The sequence below is a fragment of the Prenolepis imparis genome, unplaced genomic scaffold, assembly GCF_030444845.1.
Source record: "Prenolepis imparis isolate NDT839.2.m4 unplaced genomic scaffold, iyPreImpa1.0 SCAF_13, whole genome shotgun sequence".
Classification (NCBI taxonomy): domain Eukaryota; kingdom Metazoa; phylum Arthropoda; class Insecta; order Hymenoptera; family Formicidae; genus Prenolepis; species Prenolepis imparis.
The window spans coordinates 11,997,536-12,015,741 of record NW_028141171.1 but is presented as its reverse complement, the minus strand read 5'-3'; the positions used below and the strand labels follow the sequence as shown (position 1 = coordinate 12,015,741).

Genomic DNA, 18,206 nt, shown 5'->3' with positions numbered 1-18,206 from the left:
TCACATTTTTCTGTATCTAAAAATGATCCTGTGTCACAAATTTCTGTGAATGAATGCAATACTATTTCTGTGAATGAATGCAATACTATTTGTTGATAGCATCTCTTGCAGATAATGTAGGACTTTATGATATTAATACTAGACAAGCTAATTCAAAAATCAATTTTCCTTGTATATTCATAGAATTTATATTTAATATAATGACTTAAATACATATATATTATGCAAAAGCAAAATATTATTTTAGATATTATTTTAGGTATATACCATTGGCTAAAATTATTATAAAAAATGCATAAAACCAAACAATAATGGTAAAAATCAATTCTTTCCTTGCTTACGTTCTTACTTCTTCTTATCCTTTCTATATATATATTAATTATTTTTTTTCAAAATATTATTAATCTTAGGATATGCGCGCATTTATAGGATCAATTTTTTCAGATAATATTATTACTCTTAAGATGCATAAACTTCTTCTATATATCCTGCAATATACCATTTTGTGATATGTGTGCCTTTTTTTCTTTTCCCTTCTTCTTTTTTATATTTCTTAATAAGTGTATGTCTTTGTAAGTTTATGTATTTATAATTTAAGTATGCTTCTAGATAATATTTGTACGTATTTTTAAATTAAAATTTTTAATTATTTTACTTTCTAAAACTCATTACGCAGCCGTGCATTCTAAAGTTAATTTATTGCATTAATAATTTAATATGTTATCATAATTTCAACATTTGTATCCAAAGGTTATTAATCGAAAATTATCACGCTAAAAATCGCGCACTACCGTTTCTTGCCCATCACAACGATCGACGATTCGCACACAGACAAAGACGGTGTGTGCCCCCATTGTCCCTCTACAAAATATATCTTCCCCTGCAGAAGCGGTGAGATGGCACAGGTGACCGGAGGTTGTGACGAGGGGGAAATCCCCCTCGTGCACGCCTCGGAGAGCACGATGGGCTGAATTTAACTTGGAACAACCGTACGTTTTGTGGTGTTCTCTGTGCACGGTCAGTGCTCACGCCACAGAACGAATGCCAGGCAACGATGTGCGCTCTCTCGACGGGAACCACGCTGGCTTCGTTCGAACCTTCAGTTTACTATCGTAAGCTCACTCGGACAGGTGAGCGCCGCGTTCGCGGCCGATCGGCCAATGACACGATTCCATGAAAATTCGATAGACTCGATACTTTAATTCCGTCATAATAAAAGAAATTCAATTTTACTTTATAAACTTGTTATACCTGCATTAGATTCAAGAATAACAATAAATGTTACGTGCAAAAAGTGTTGTTACAAAGTAAAAAGGATCATCTCAAAAAGATTTTATTCATTAAATTAAATCGTGAAATTTTTTAAAAACTCGTTTTAAACTCGAAATACTTTAAATGTGGTGATTAATACATTATTAGAAGATAATTTTGATTCTCGTTAGTCATTTAAGTAATTAAATTATGGTGAAATCATATCAATTTCCGTCATTATGCAGTGAAATAACGATATAATATATGTGAAAACAAGAATCAATAACTCTGAATATTTTATTGATAGTTTAGTGTAAAAAAGTTCTAACGATAATGAATTGATTAACTCAATCTAATTCGTGAAATATGTAGTAGTCATTACGCTAACATTAGCGCCAACAACGTGTTGCGGTAAAACGACTGTGTGAAATAAGGCATTCATTTTCATACTGAATGAATTTCTGTTTCCGTCATTATAATATATGCATGAAAATTTGGGTGAGTACACACTTTTAAATAAATATTTCAAATTCCGTTTGTAATAATAAATTTGTAATAATAAAAATTGATCCAAGCTTTGTTCTGTCATAATTAGATTTTGAAATATTTTTGTATATTGAATGTTCAGATTTTTTTAGCTTTTAATATTTCTTGTAATAATAAAAATGTATGAAGCTGCGGACGCGTTGTAAATAAAAATATATAACAAAGTACATAATTAACTTACATAATTGATTTAAGTAGAGATTTTAGAATAGCTGTGATTAGAAAAAAGTAATATCAATATACAAAAGTATTCAATAAGATATTTTTGAAAACATTATACATATAGCATTGCAGAATAAATACTTATCGCAAAAATAATAGATGTCTCTAAATTTGTCGCAATTACGCAAAATTATATTTTATATAGAATCTGTGCTGGCTACCTATTTTTATATTTTAATTAATCGTTCTTTTTATCGCCGTATTTTATTGACCGTAGAGGGGCGTGCACAATTTTTTGAAAAGTTTCGGAGAACTTTTAAAACGTGACATTGACAGACAGTACGTCTATCACACAGTCGACATGCTGGTACGAATTATGCCGGTGTAGAATCTCACGAATCTGACGTGCAATTAATGCTTATCTGACACCATTGCTGAAGGTTTAATTCACGGAATCAACGATATTAGCCAATCCTCGATAAATGGCCTTGCGATCTGATCTATATAATGCACACGTTTCATACACTTATTATTATACAATCAATTTTCAACAAACTTCAGTAAGAAGTAAAGCTCTGTATGTGATTTTTAAGAACTGAAAATTACCTTATTTTAATTACGTCGTATAAAATCTATGCTGAGATGAAAATGATACTTATTTTCTAGCATAAAATTTATTTTCTAACTTTCAAGTAAAAATAAAGAGAAAAAGAGAGAGTTAAGAATAATATAATACATATATAGTATATATATACAATATACATATATATATATATATATATATATATATATATATATATATATAGTACATATATTATGCTGTAAATATAATTGATACATCTTTCCTGTGTGTAATTCACCTTTACATGTTATAGCTTCCGTTCATTACGGAATCAAAATTGAACGTTGAAGCAGCTAATCACTAGATAGTGATCGCCGATTGTTACCACTGACCCAAATTTCTTTATGACAACATTATTAATTATTAAAAGGGAATGTTTATGATGCAAGAATGCAATCGCGCTTTAACTCAGTTATGTATCCTCTTATAGTGTTATGAAATCATATCTCTTCTTCTTAGATAATCATACAACACCATTGTATTATATCGTGATTATTCTTACAATGAAATAAGACGCTGCTAATTTCACTCCCACGAGTAATGTTTCGTTGTGTCACAGTGTGAAAAGGAAATTCATTTTACTTACATATGTTTCGTTCGCAGTAGCATCTGTCTACTGTTGTAACGCCAGATGTAACCGCAGAGTAATAAAGAATCCCGGAATTGGCGAATTTTTATCAGCTATACAAATTCACGCATTAACAGTTTCAAAGTCACGCGTGTTTCGTAAATCAATATTTTTACTTTATCCAGATAATATTAAATCAAATAATACAAAATTAAATAATATATATTTTTCAATTATTACTTTTTAAAAATTTAAAATTACAATTAAATTTAAATATAAAGTTGAAAAAAGAAGTAAAAGTTTCTTATGGGATCTATATTGAAAAAACTTTTGAATACTCTCTTTCCCTGCACTACCTCAATATTAGAGTGTTGTTTGAAAAAGAAATACATATCGATGTCAGCCAGCATATCCACACCTACCGAAAAGATCCTTTACACCATGTATTCATGGTGTGGGGGAGCTCGTCACGCAAGCAAATTTTGTATGGGGTTGGCTGGGCAACAGACAGTATTATGGGCGTATGTCAATATCCTGGACGGTGTTATCATTCGGAAGCATGCATGGCAGGTGTAGGAAATGACGTCATACACTTTGGTACAGCCCCCATTGAAAATACGACTTTGCTGACCCTCTATTCAAACCAGCGTGACATAGAGAAAATTTCCTTCATGTATGTACATACGTGTTTCTCTTTTTGCGTGGTAAAGGCTTAAGTGTTCTACCTCTGTACGAATAGTTTGTGTTGAAAGTAAAAATTGATACGGTAGTTAAATAATAAAATTATCCTATTTAAAGCGTATATTATTGATCAATCTTCTCGATATGAAGGACTTCACGATATGAAGGTGAGTGCAGTTGTTATAAGGAATAGGTTTTTGAAGAAAATCTCAGTCACGCGATCTTCATGTATGCATTCAAATATTACACTTTCAAATGGATAAAAGATTAGACAAACTAGTATATACCATTAATTGTGATTAATAGTACTGACAACCAAAAAATATCTTCGTATAATGTACAACTAACCGTAATAATGTGATGTTTTTAACATATCGTAATTATTTTGAGAAATATACATAAAAATTGTTGGAAATCAGATAATCGTATTATCGCAAATAAAAATAATTCACTGTTACTCAGTATAATTCTTATCAATAGTCATCAGAATACGAAGAAATTTCCTGTGTAAAAGCAACAGTCTTTATTAGCTCAAAATCAGATAGCGCACGTACATCACATGCACACACGAGTAACACATTTGAATACACGAGTATCCGCACATCGAGAAGCTTCGCACTAGCCTGTTATTTAGCAGAGTCTTAAAAGTCAAGAGCGTGGCCGATACACTCTGTTGGCAAGAAGAGCACCGTTCGGCGTGCTCACTCAGTGTTCCTTAAGTGTCAAACTTAAAGGAGATTCTTTACATATGTATACATACGAACATGAGTCAGTGCAAACAATTCTTCCGCGTATTATTATCAAATATCTTTACAAATCTTCTAAACAATTTAGAATCACTTTTTTCTTACTAAAAAATAAAATACACATTTGTTGTATAATTTTAAAATTTTTGATATTCAAAATTATATAATTTTATTTAACATTTAAAAAATGTAATATTTCAAAATTTGCATCAAAATTTGATCAAAATCAAATCCGCTTGAAATTAATTAAAAAATATTTTTTTTCATTCGCGTTGAAGCTTGGTTCGCTAAATATCTTTTATTGATAATAATTCTATAAACTCGATTAAACTTTGCAATAGCGTTTTTCGAAAATTGATTTGTTTTTAATCGTAACATTCTTCTTTCCGAGAATGCAATATTATATCATCACCTTATTACAAATGTAAGATCTTAAGAGGACCTTACATAATAGATAAGGGAGATCTCTAGTGTGTTGGGAAAATTATTTCTTTAATTATAATACGGTCACACATCGCAGTTTAAGAGCTGTGGGAAAACATCGTCTCTTCCGGTAAGCTTTCACTCCGGTTTAATCTCCGTGATCGTTTGCGACGAGATACTCTTGACATTGCATCAAGACGACGTTTTACCGAGGAGAAAGCAACCAGTCAGCGTGAATATCGGTTTATCAAACTAAATGCAGCAAATAAATAGGCTACGTACGTGCAAATAAAGTATGTCGAAGTCTTTATGAAGATATGCAATAAATATGCAAGAAATGTGCAATATAATTCTTGGAAATTATGTCATTTTTAATTTAATTATATATATATATATATATATATATATATATATATCAACGATAACATATCACACTTTTATTTGACATTTTTATTTAAAAACAATTTAACATAATTCTTATTCAATTATTTAAACTTTTTGTTTTAATAAATTGCACATTTATGCATTGATTTCAGAGCATCAAGGATTGATCTAATTGTGGGACATTCTGTGCAAGGGAAATCATGTCGATTACAAGTCTCGCTCGACCAAGATGACGACGGATAAGCAAACGGCATCAACTTTCTGGCTATTACGATCTTATAAAAGAAGCCGCTTTAAAATAGAATTGTTATATTTTATATTCGGATATTTGTTAACGCATTGTTCGGCTAGAAACAATCCTCCTAGATTCCTCATAGATGGACAAACAGAAATCGTTCTCAGATTGAAGGAAGGGCCTGAAACGCCAATTGGTAAAAATTATGAACATTCTTTTTAAACTATATCATCTTTTCAACCAATTTTTTCAAATCCTTATACAAACTCTTTCCTTAGATTTGCAAAATTTGCAAAATTAAGAGGAAAGGTATCAACATGATATTATAACGATTATTTGATTAATGAAAACTGCGTCTATAACTAAATTTCCTAATTGTATGCAAATATTGTATGAATCGTTGCCACTTTGTTTCCAACTACCTGAATAAAACTCGTAAAAATTAATATTTTTTTTATCATCCTTTTTCACTTAACTTTTTCACTAAATTTTTGTTTTCTTCTACATAAATTTTTTATTCGATTTATTTTATTTTATTATTCGATATGTATTAGACAAGTTATGTTAATTTTTAATGCTTTGAAAAGATTATAATTATTTAGATATTTTCGTTAAGATATTTTCTTCCTAATTTATTTGATAATAATAAATTTTTTTCAAAATTTTTGAATAAAAGAAATTTTTTTGTGCAGGCAGCCTAATTTACAGACTCAGAGGCATCGACACAGATGGTGATATCCTGATTTTCGGCGTTCGAGATCAGCCTGGTAGTGATGTGATTCGAGTCGAGAACATTGGCCTAACTGAAGCCAACATTTACTTAAATAAATTGCTGGATAGAGAGGTAATTTTTAAAATCTAATATATTGTAATTTAATTTCTAACGTATAAAGGATCTAGAATCATATTGGTTGAAATTATGGATTAGATATCTGTCACGCATTTAGTCGATAAAATATTTTTGTTAATTTTACATATCACATTACGTTATTACATCAAAAGAATTGCGAAACCAAAATTAGATCCTTAAAATTACCCATCTCAATAATGATTGAAAATTATATACTTTGTCAAATGAGATGTTGAAATTCGATTAACCAACACGACTAAGGAAGTGGAAATAATGCAGGAAGAAAGATACCGCAATAATTCTTACGTTGTATCAATGCTATTATTCCTGTTTCGCACGGAAACGATTAACGCACCTTAACTTTTTTCTATATATGCGGATCATAAAAAGTCGGTAGTAAGTAGTAAGTACTGCTAGTCCGACAACATCGTTAAAGAGAAATTTAAGTATCTATGACGGAGACAAACATAATTTGCGACCGATCATCTTCACAAGGATTCGCTTTGTAAAGCTGTCATTTGTGGCCATCATCGGTGCCCGCGTGAAATAATGCGAATCTGAAATTAACTTTCTATCGTCGATGATAGTACCTAATTATAGTAATTGAGCTATAATTTCACGCGCGATGGTACAATTTTTAAAAAATCTACATCGGTCGTACTTGATTTAAATTTTATACGTATACTTTAGCTTTTACATTTTCTTATAATGATGCCATACTCGATAAATATTCCGAAATTTAATTTTATATTTTGCGTAAATTTGTGCTCTATCAGACAAAAGATGAGTATGCCCTCGTGTTAACGCTGACGGATGGAAGATTGGGAGACGGAAACTTTATCACGCAAAGTCTGCTGCTTTTGGTCGAAGATATAAACGATAATGTACCAGTTTTTCGACCACATCCAACCTCATTAACACTTCGAGAGGATTCGCGCCCAAGTGTTTTAACAATGGTGGAAGCTACTGATCCCGATTTAGGTGCTCATGGTCAAGTAGTATATTATCTTCAAGAATTGGATGGCGATAACAACATTTTCAGCATATCGACTATTAATGGCAAAGGTGTTATTCGCTTGGTTGGTTCTTTGGATTATGAACGAAAGTATCTATATCAACTGCGAATCTTGGCCGTAGATCGCGCAATAAATGAAAAGGTATTTTTTATATAACTATATAAATTATTCTATTATTTGTTTCGACATACAAGTATTATGATAAGATAATTTGATACTAAATTTATTTTATTCTTAAGGATATAACTCAAAATCCTATATGCATATATGCATATATTATTCGGTTGAATACGTTTGTTATTAAGCTTTTAAAATTTTAAAAATTATAGTAATATTATATGTAAAACACGATATGTTGAGTGTGTGTGTTATTTTGTATATATACATATACACGCGGATATTTAATAGATAAAACCCGTATGACCCCTATAATTACCGGTTACCGGATAGTTCAACGACTTTTTCCTGTAAAACCAAGCGCAGTGAAGGATGAACAATGCTAGACGATGATTACATCTTATCTACATAGGCATCGTTACAGTTATTTATTATAGCCATTTACTTACAGCAACTTCCTGTAAGATAGAAATTATTTATACTTAATTATTTCAGGTAAATATTTAATCATTTCAGGTAAATACAGGAACGACCGCGATTTTGATCAAGGTACAGGATGTGGAGGATCAACCGCCAGAATTCATAGCCATGACGCCTGTCGCAAGGATCAGTGAAAACGTTAAGATTGGTACATCTGTTTTACAAGGTCAGCATTGCATTCAATGATTAAGACGAGAGATGCGAAATATTAATATTATGAAATGAAAAATTTTGAAACTATTTCCAATTAAGAAAATTTAATTCTAATGAATTTTAAAAAAGAAGATTTAATTGAATGCGATAACAGAATAAAAATATATGAATAAGGATTCAGTTTCTTAAATTAACGATGCTCAATTAAAATGAGGCATTAATAATGACGCTTTAATTATCAGTTTTCAGCCAATTAATTTGAAATCTAACGCAAATAATAATATTAATATATATAATATATTTCATAAGAAATATATTACAAGATATTCTGTATCTAAAATTTTGTGATTCTAATGATTTGACGATAAATCTCATTGCAGTTCGTGCAGTGGACGGTGACAAGGGGATAAATAACAAAGTGACGTATAGTATCACAAAGGGACCCAGATATCTGTTTGATATTGATGCGACTTCCGGTCTCGTGTTTACTAGAGCACAATTGGACAGAGAGGCCGAGGAGAATAGCGATGGCACTTTTATCTTAGAAATCACGGTAAAAGAAGTGTCGAAAATTAATCCACCGCCTTCAGTTAGTACCGAAGTGACCATTATTCTTACTGATGTAAATGATGAAACGCCAACATTTCGAAGTAAGCAATATCATGCTGAGATAAACGAAAACGCGCCACAAAATACGCCCGTCAATTTTATTGGCGATGCTGTACCAGAAGTTTTCGATCATGACTTGGTAAGTTAAAAATTGTTATGACGTATTTTTTAAATATTTTCAATCAATAAACATTTACACAAAAAATATTTATTACTTTTAAAAATATCATGTATTTTTTTGAAAAGTAATATTTTTTATTAAACGATGAAAGTGCTTTTCATTAATGCAGAATTTTTTTAGGGTTCTAATGGCACGTTTCGAATTTTTATCGAAGGCGATGGTGGAATATTTGATGTGACACCTTTTCGTGGGATTAATGAAGCACCGTTTTTAATACGCGTTAAGAATTCGAGTAAACTCGATTTTGAAAAGATATCAGGTAAAAACGCAGTTTTATATTTTTTTTCTTAACTAACTAAATGCATTATTGCATCAAAATAAATATTGTAAAATTATTATTAAAATTTTAATTAATTATATATATTAATATTTTACAACCTAATGTGCATTATTAATCCAACAATTTATATTTATAAATCTTATTTTAGAATGTAAAACTTATTGATTTTTTTTACAGTGGTAAACTTTACACTCGTCGCAAAAGAAATCTTGCCGATTTCGCCGAAATACAGCGCGGTACCAGTTACTGTTTTCATAAAGGATCAAAATGACAATTATCCCGAATTCACGGAAAACGTCTATGAGGTCTCAATACCGGAAAATTGTGCCAAGGGAACTACTGTGGCTTGGGTACAAGCTTTAGATGAAGATAGCGGTAACTTTGGAACACATGGAATACGATATACAACTTTAGGTGGCAGCATTGCACATGTGTAAGAGATAATATATTAATATAAGAGATAATAAATTAAAACTCTAAATGATCTAAAAATTGCATACTTTATATCATAATTTTTCGACATATACACATTTGTGTATCTACTATGAGTCAGTGAAAAAAAAAGTAAAAAAATTCTTTTTGCAGCTCAATATAATTGCATAAAGACTAATATCTGATAATGAGATATTAACAAAAATGATGAAATCGCAATAGCTAAGTTATTTATGTATTTTCACATATCATATATAGATTGGCAATGGATCCTCTCACCGGCGTAATAACCGTCAAACATCCCGGGCCTAGTTTTGATCGTGAATTAGTAGCTCGACATTATCTTACAGTTGAAGCTCGAGATGATCTTGGAAAAGGAAATCGCAACGCTGCGCAATTGATAGTCAATGTTGACGATGTTAATGACAATGCGCCTATATTTTTGCAAAATAAATATGAAGCTGTATTGTTGGAGAACGAGAATCATTTTGAGTCACCTCTGATTGTCGAAGCATCCGACAACGATTTAAATGGTTAGATTTATATATAATAGCATTTATATATAATAAACAAAAAGCAAATAATATATGTGTTTTAATTAATCATAATATGTTTTACACTTTATATATCCGTATACAGGTACAGTAAACAGTAAGATAACTTATGCATTGGTATCGAGTGAATTCTCTCGAAATTTTACAATTGATCCGAAACATGGCATTGTGACACCCCTCCGACCCTTGGATTACGAAGCATTGCCCGTCAATCAGGGACACAAAGAAAAGATTATACGCCAAATGAAATTGATAGTGAGAGCCAGAGATGCAGGCACACCGAGTTTAACTTCTGACGTGCCCCTCATTATTTATTTGAAAGACGTTAATGATAATGCGCCAGTTTTCGAAAGGAGTTTATATAAAAGAAGTATTGCTGAGGATTTACCGGGTGGTACAAGTGTTATACAAGTATGTAAGATTAACAGTATTGTAGTATTGTAAGGCAAAATTAAAGATATAGATTTTAGAAAAATGCGAAAAATTGAAAATTAAAGAAACAAATTATTACTAATTAAAATTATCGATTAAACAGATCAAATAAAGAATTATATTTGAACAGGTAAAGGCTTGGGACAAAGATTTGTCGTCGCCCAATAATAAGCTAGTTTATCGAATTCAAAGTGGTGCCGAAGACAAATTTGTTATTAGTCCCGAAACAGGCGTGATTAGAGTGGCACCGGGCTCGAATTTAGATCCGGATCTGACGTCACCGAAAACAACGACGTACAACTTGAATGTTATCGCCATCGACAGCGGTACGGAAGTTCAACGAACGGCCGAGGTTCTCGTTAACATTACGATTTTAGATGTTAATAATAAACCGCCCGTTTTTATTGATCCTGGAACTGTCACTATCAGAGAAAACACTCAGGTGCGTTGTCAGATATTCATCATCTATTTGTAAAGGCATATCAATAAATGAATAAATTAATGATTATTAGGTCGGTGCGTACGTTCATCGCATAATGGCGCAAGATCCGGATGCAGCTCCTATTTTACGTTATCGCGTAGATCCAAATTCATCGGAGGCACGAAACGAGGAAGGCACTTTAATCAAGATACAGGAATATGACTATTTAGCAGCGCTGGAATTAAATCCATTAGATGGCCTGTTACGTATAGTAAAATTGTTAGACAGGGAAAGGGTCGAAACTATTAGACTAGGACTTGTAGTTGAGGATTTGGCTGCAGTAAGAGGCTTGCAAACTGCATCCGGTTAGTTTTGAAAATACATTTTACACTTTTAAAGAAAGAGGTGAAGCCTTCTTATATTTATAATATAAAAGTAAAAATAATAATATTGTGAAAATGTTTGTGCAGCCATGCTGAATATAATTATCGAGGATGAGAACGACAATAATCCTAAATTCCGGAGACCCTTTTATAGACGCTCTGTTACCGAAAACAGTAAAAATGGAGTTAATATCGCGAATATCGTCGCGGATGATGCTGACAAAAATCGCAGCATTACCTATTCCTTGCAAGGACCGAAAGAGATCACTGATCTCGTGCATCTAGATCCTGAAACCGGAGAGATGGTCGTTGCTAACAAAATTGATAGAGAAATGTATTCATGGTTAAACTTAACCGTTAAAGCAACAGATTCTGGAATTCCACCTCGGTAAGAAAATTTTATGCAATTTAAAAAAATTATGATTATTAAATGATAAAAGATATAAATGGATTTGTTGGCAAGGTCTCTAAATTATAATTGTCTTAATTTATTATAATTTATATATGTATATAATTTCGAAAATAATTATTTGAAATACTGAATAATTAATAACATGTTAACGTTATGTGTTTCTACAAATGTTGATTAAATTTTACAGGTCAAGTTTATCGGAAGTGTATGTTCAAGTACTAGATGAGAACGATAATAATCCGTATTTCGTATCGAATGTCAGTAGTGTAACTGTCATGGAAAATTCGAAAATTGGTACGGAAATCACTGTCATACAAGCAGCAGATTCTGATAGCGGAGATTATGGAAAAATTACTTATCTCTTAGATAGAATATCATCCCAGGTAAATCACAAACGATATAAAAATAACACTTTGCATTTACTTACAAATACACAATATATGTACATTTCTGTCTCAATTACATGTTAATGTTAATAGTTTTATTATTTACTTAAACGCAAATGCAATGTAATATATAATTATATCGATTTAATATATATAAATAGATAGCTTATTATTATAATCAATTATTATTTTAATAGGGGACTTTTGCTATCCATCCGGAAACCGGTTCATTGACAGTGGCTGACGTTCTGGATTGGGAGACTAAACATAATTATGTTCTAGTTATAGAGGCTTGGGATAATTATCAATTTGGTTATACTGCGGGGGAATCTCGAAATGCGTTCAAACAAATTCAGTATGTTTACAAAATTTTAAAATATAATTTTTTAATTTTTTATGGATAGATTTGTGGTAATAAATAAATAATTTTTTTTAAATTTAATTTTACAAGTTATTTATAAAGAGCATTATAAAGCAAAGTATACTATTTTAGAGTTACAGTCATTGATGTAAATGACAATGCTCCGAAGATGGATATACCTCAAGGTTGCATCTCAATATCAGAATTTCATGACCTACGTGATTTAGTTTATGTCATAAAAGCGAAGGATGCTGATGATCCGACAACGCCAAATGGACGCGTCATAATTAGAATTATTTCTGGCAATGAACAAGGTGCGTGATTAAATTTTGCATAATGTTTAATTCAACATTTTATCGACATCAGTACTAATACAAACATATACTAGAAAATTGATAAATTTTTTGAGACAAGCTATATATATTTTTTTTAAATGTCATATATCGTCAATTCCGGATAATATTAATGTGATATATTGTTCAGCAGGTTTTTTCATATTGGAACAAACTGATTATTGGACTGCAAAGATAAAAGCTGCGCGGCCATTGAGAGGAAAATTCGGAAATTATACATTAAATATTGAAGCACACGATCTGGGAACACCATCCAATAAAGATAATGAAATTTTGGAAATCTGCGTTACAGATTATAATGATAATCCTCCTTTGTTCGTCAGTCCCCAACACAATACCACCATCCGAGTTCCAGAGGTTTGTGTTTCCGGTCAATTTACATAATGCTATATTTTTAATTCGCATGAAATAGACACTAACGATTGAATGTAAAATTTTCGTTTTAGAATATAACAGTAGGAAGTTCGATTATTGAAATCGAGGCGAAAGATGCTGATACGGGATTAAACGGCGATGTACATTATCGTTTAAAGCAAGATCTTGCAGGACATTGGAGAACCTTTTACATTGACGAAAAAAGTGGTATAATATCTTTAAAGTCTCCACTCGACAGAGAAACTCAGAAATTGTACGAGGTATGGAAAAATATAAAGATGTAAGATTTGAATTAAATTTTATCTTGGATCGATTAATTGATTAATTTTTATTAAATTTTCGCGACGGAATAAAGTCTAAAATTAATATTAAATATGTCTCTAATGTAGATACGAGTCGAAGCATACGATCTCGGTACTCCAACGCCATTAAGCTCAGATCTCGATTTAATTATTTACGTGCGTAATATCAACGATTTTGAGCCACAATTTTTAGCGAACGTTTTTAATGTAAACTTTACGGAGGAACAACCTCCTGGATCGGAAATGGTGTTACTTCCAGAAACAATTGACAGAGACGAAGTTGATGATTTAGATGACCCTCCTACGCAAGTTTGTTACTTCATAGTTTACGGAAATGAAGACAAACTGTTCGTTTTAGATATCTATAAGCACGAGCTTAGCGTAAGTACCTTATTAAATATAATAATTTATATTATTTAAACCAAAATTTAATTTATACCTTTTATTTCTTAATAATTTAAAAATATTTAATGCAATTCTCATTATTTAGACTGCCAAGATGCTGGACAGAGAACAACAAAAAGAACATATATTGCTTGTTAAAGCGACGGAAGATTGCGAAACCGTTCCGGATAACGAAATGATATTCGATGAAGCTGATGACACCTTATTACAAGTCGTCGTAAAGGTTGACGACATCAATGACAATGCACCGCAATTTATTAATAAAATTTTCACGGGTGGTGTCACTACCGAAGCTGACTTTGGCACGCAATTTATGCACGTAAAGGTAATTTTTATATTATACAATTTTTATGTACACTACTTATGTAACTACTACCTCATTTGTGTGTTGCGTATTTTAATATCAATTAATATAAATTAGTCTTTAAATTTTAGATCTAAGATTATTTTATCTTAGAATACATATCTAATATATTTAATGTGCAGTCAATATGTGAACATATATTGCAGGCAATTGATTTGGATGTTAGTGACAATGCTGTACTCAGTTATTATCAAGTAGGAAAAATTCACATGACATTAACTGAAGGCTTCGAAGATATGCAATTACAACCTTTTCTTGTAAATAAAGATACTGGAGCAGTAAGCTTGAATTTCGATCCTCAACGTGGGATGAAAGGCTACTTTGATTTCATGGTATATTTATATCCTACTAATATATTTCATCTTTATCCTAACAAAATCTAAGTTCGAGAAATTATATTTTGCAATTTCGATTTATATTTTTACGAGAAACAAATATCGCGCGGCATATTTTCTATTATTTATTATGTCTCACTAAATATGGGGATTTTATTACATAAGTTATCTCATATTTAATAAAATACTATTTGTTTATGATATAAATATAGATACTCGTTAATGACACCTATGGCTTACAAGATACTGCGAGGGTTTTCATTTATTTATTACGGGAGGATCAACGCGTTCGTTTTGTTCTTCGTCAACATCCGCCAGAAGTGAGAAGTCGAATCGAGACATTCCGAGAGTAAGTATAATATATTCCGCTTTCTTTATATCAAGCAAAAAGATTATAATTTTTATTAAGAAATAAATAAAAAAGCAATTGTGAAATATTATCTAAATAATTTTTAAAGATATATTTTACATTTTCAGAATTCTAGGTAATGTCACTAGCGCTATTATTAATGTTGACGAATACAAAGTACACGAAAATCAGGATGGTTCCGTAGATAGAACAAAAACAGATTTATATTTACACCTCGTGAATCGTCGAGACAATTCGATCCTCGAGGTATCCGAGATTCTCGAGTTGGTTGACAGAAATATTGAGAAACTTGACAATTTATTCAAAGAGTTCAATGTCCTCGACACGCAGCCAGCAAAGTCTCAACCGATCGTTCAGTACGAGCAAGCAGGAACGACTTTCTGGCTTCTCACATTGACCCTGTTCCTAGGAGCTCTATTGATTCTGTGCGTCGCCCTATGCTTGTCTCAAAGAGCGTCTTTTCGAAGGCAACTGAAAGCGGCGAACGCATCACCCTTCGGTAATTTGAAATGCAAATAATTATTTCTATCAATTATATACCTATATGTCATTTTTGTTGGAATCTCTGCGAAATTAATACATATGTCACTTTCCGAATTTTGATATAACTGGTGGAATTCTGGCTTTTTCCTAAAAAGTTTAGTTCCTGATATATTTCGAAAAAAGTTTTGGCACAATTAAATTTTTTCATTGCGATATTATATTATTAAAATATGTCTATTTCGATATCTTTTCAAGGTACATCGGACTCGGATTTTATGCGAAATCCTGGTCGTGTCCCGAATACGAATAAACATAGTATGGAGGGATCAAATCCCATATGGATGCACGCTTACGAAAACGAGTGGTTCAAGAACGACGAATCGTTCAGCCATACATCCGAAAGAGATTCTCTCGACGAGAACGCGCTTAATAACGAAGAGATGATGAATGAAGCTAATACGAACCAAAGAGCCGAAGATAAACCATATTATATAGAGCCAAGAGTTTCAACTATTTCTAGGTAGGTATAAAATCATTCTTCCTTTATGTTACTACTTATAATCATTAATTAAAACCAATATAATATCGATGAATTGAAAATATATTTTACTTTATTATTACAGTGCTGAAAGTACCGATATCCAAAATGAATTTAGCAGAAATTCATCGATTTACACAGGACACAATGTAATTGTGAATCCTTTGGGGAAAAAAATCGAAACAACCGAATTATAGAAAATCGATTTTGATTATGAAGAATAAAATACAAAATTATTTTGTAAATAATGCATAAACCAGCATAAATAATTTCTCATTGGCTATCGTAACTTTAGATATAACGTATTCGTAAATTATTTATTGTACTTGCGTAAGCGACTTTAGTATAATAAATATTTAATTCATATATTGTATAATATGCAAGAGATATTTTATCAAATGAATGCTGACTTTTGATAAATATTTAATTTATAATATGTTAATGTTAAACTCCACAGCGAGACAAAGTATCTGCACAACGATCTATTGTACAATAAATTTTTTGTACATCTTTGTATTTTTTATAAACAAGTAAATAATTTTTTTCAATAAATTCTCCATATTATTCAAATTTCTCCTAGTTAAGAATCTTTTCTGTTTAGAAAGAGATAAAATTGCACGGAGAGATAAGTACAGAGTTAATCGCGCGCGTATAATATTTGTGGCATCTGATAATATAGCACACATATACGACAAAAAAAAGAGCGACTCACAACAATGATTGAGGTTGTGTTATACGTAGCAGGTCACGGGTTGAAAAGTTAGGTAGTCGAGGAAACGGTTACCTATTCTCTTATCGTCTTCCTGAACGTCGAGATTGCGTGCAACCTCATGCTAATCCAAGGTGGCTATATAACTGACCGGTCAGTGGTCGACCTCAGAGTTGCAAACTTTCGAGAGGGGGCGTTATAGCGTCTCTTATACTTTCCATATATATCCTCAATTATGGCGTATATTCGGTAATAACAAAAATTATTCTTCCTCGGCAATAATATTTTTAAAGGTACAAAAAAATTAAAAATGTTTCTTAAATTCTTATGATGCATACGCGAAAACTCCATAATTATACATATATGTTTAATCAAAATTTGTCCTGTTTCTTAATAACAATTTTTTAACAAAACAATAATAATGAATATATTATAAATTATGATTTGAGCATTTATAGTAATTAGAAAGTTTTAAGTATACTTAGTACTGTTCTGTATGTATATATCTTAAATTTCATCATTATCATTAAAATCATTTAAAGTTCACAACTGTGACCCTCAGAAATTAGGTTTGTGATGTTTATCATTTATTCAGTATTCAGTAAACACGCGAACCTGTGTTAAGAAATTCTCTGTATTAAAGGGTCGCAATTAAATACTACTATCTGACTTATCAAGGAACTGAATCATCAAAGGTGCACATTACTCTTTTATAACTTAAACTAAAAACAGATTTTTTTATATAGACATAAAATTTATATAATAAATTCATAAATATTTTATATAATATTTCGTCAAATGGTTGAAAGATGTAATGCACAATAGAGGACTAATTCATTGTTTAAAAAGCTTAAGAAAATTAAGTTCTAGAAAGTAATAAAAAATCCTATATACTTTATCATATATTTAATAAGAAATCTTCGTATAAAATTATTCGTGAACTCTATTATTTTTGTTAAAAAAATCTTTTAATTTTTAATTTCATAACAATCACAGATTGCGCAATAATATTTTATACTTTTACAGGCTTGGAAAAATTTATCTATATTTTTATACAATTATATCGAAATAAGAAAAATAGTCATCATTTACTGACAAAGGACCATCCATGATTACTTTATCTATGAGTTGAAAAATTGTAAAGAGTATTGGTTCTCCACACGTTTTTAGTTACAGGTAGCTAAGTATACCTTCAGAATTATGATGGAGGGGATAGTCGCCGATCGTGACGTACACGTGACTCGTAGAGCCGCATCAACATAGGGGATGAACAGTACAACCCCTTTC

General features: G+C 31.2%; 1 protein-coding gene across 1 annotated transcript; it reads left to right on the top strand.

The window, feature by feature from the left end:
- Window positions 1-1,054: 1,054 nt before the first annotated feature.
- Window positions 1,055-16,531, top strand: LOC145944555 (cadherin-23-like). The gene is made up of 25 exons (XM_083052951.1): window positions 1,055-1,749; window positions 5,536-5,814; window positions 6,311-6,462; window positions 7,245-7,625; window positions 8,118-8,247; window positions 8,615-8,982; window positions 9,145-9,283; window positions 9,482-9,737; window positions 9,995-10,269; window positions 10,376-10,701; window positions 10,853-11,164; window positions 11,235-11,508; window positions 11,614-11,914; window positions 12,126-12,321; window positions 12,522-12,679; window positions 12,818-12,999; window positions 13,172-13,395; window positions 13,485-13,673; window positions 13,803-14,096; window positions 14,206-14,445; window positions 14,631-14,816; window positions 15,032-15,168; window positions 15,297-15,688; window positions 15,928-16,192; window positions 16,296-16,531. Exons 2-25 carry the CDS (start codon window positions 5,613-5,615, stop codon window positions 16,405-16,407), a joined length of 5,691 nt encoding a protein of 1,896 aa, XP_082909077.1. The 5' UTR covers window positions 1,055-1,749; window positions 5,536-5,612; the 3' UTR covers window positions 16,408-16,531.
- The last annotated feature ends 1,675 nt before the right edge of the window (window positions 16,532-18,206 follow it).

Bases quoted from the DNA above. Each gene is read 5' to 3' on its own strand.
- LOC145944555 (XM_083052951.1), top strand. From the start codon at position 5,613: ATGACGACGGATAAGCAAACGGCATCAACTTTCTGGCTATTACGATCT. The intron at 8,983-9,144 runs GTAAGTTAAAAA...GAATTTTTTTAG, and splicing joins AAGTTTTCGATCATGACTTG to GGTTCTAATGGCACGTTTCG. The intron at 10,702-10,852 runs GTATGTAAGATT...ATATTTGAACAG, and splicing joins GTGGTACAAGTGTTATACAA to GTAAAGGCTTGGGACAAAGA.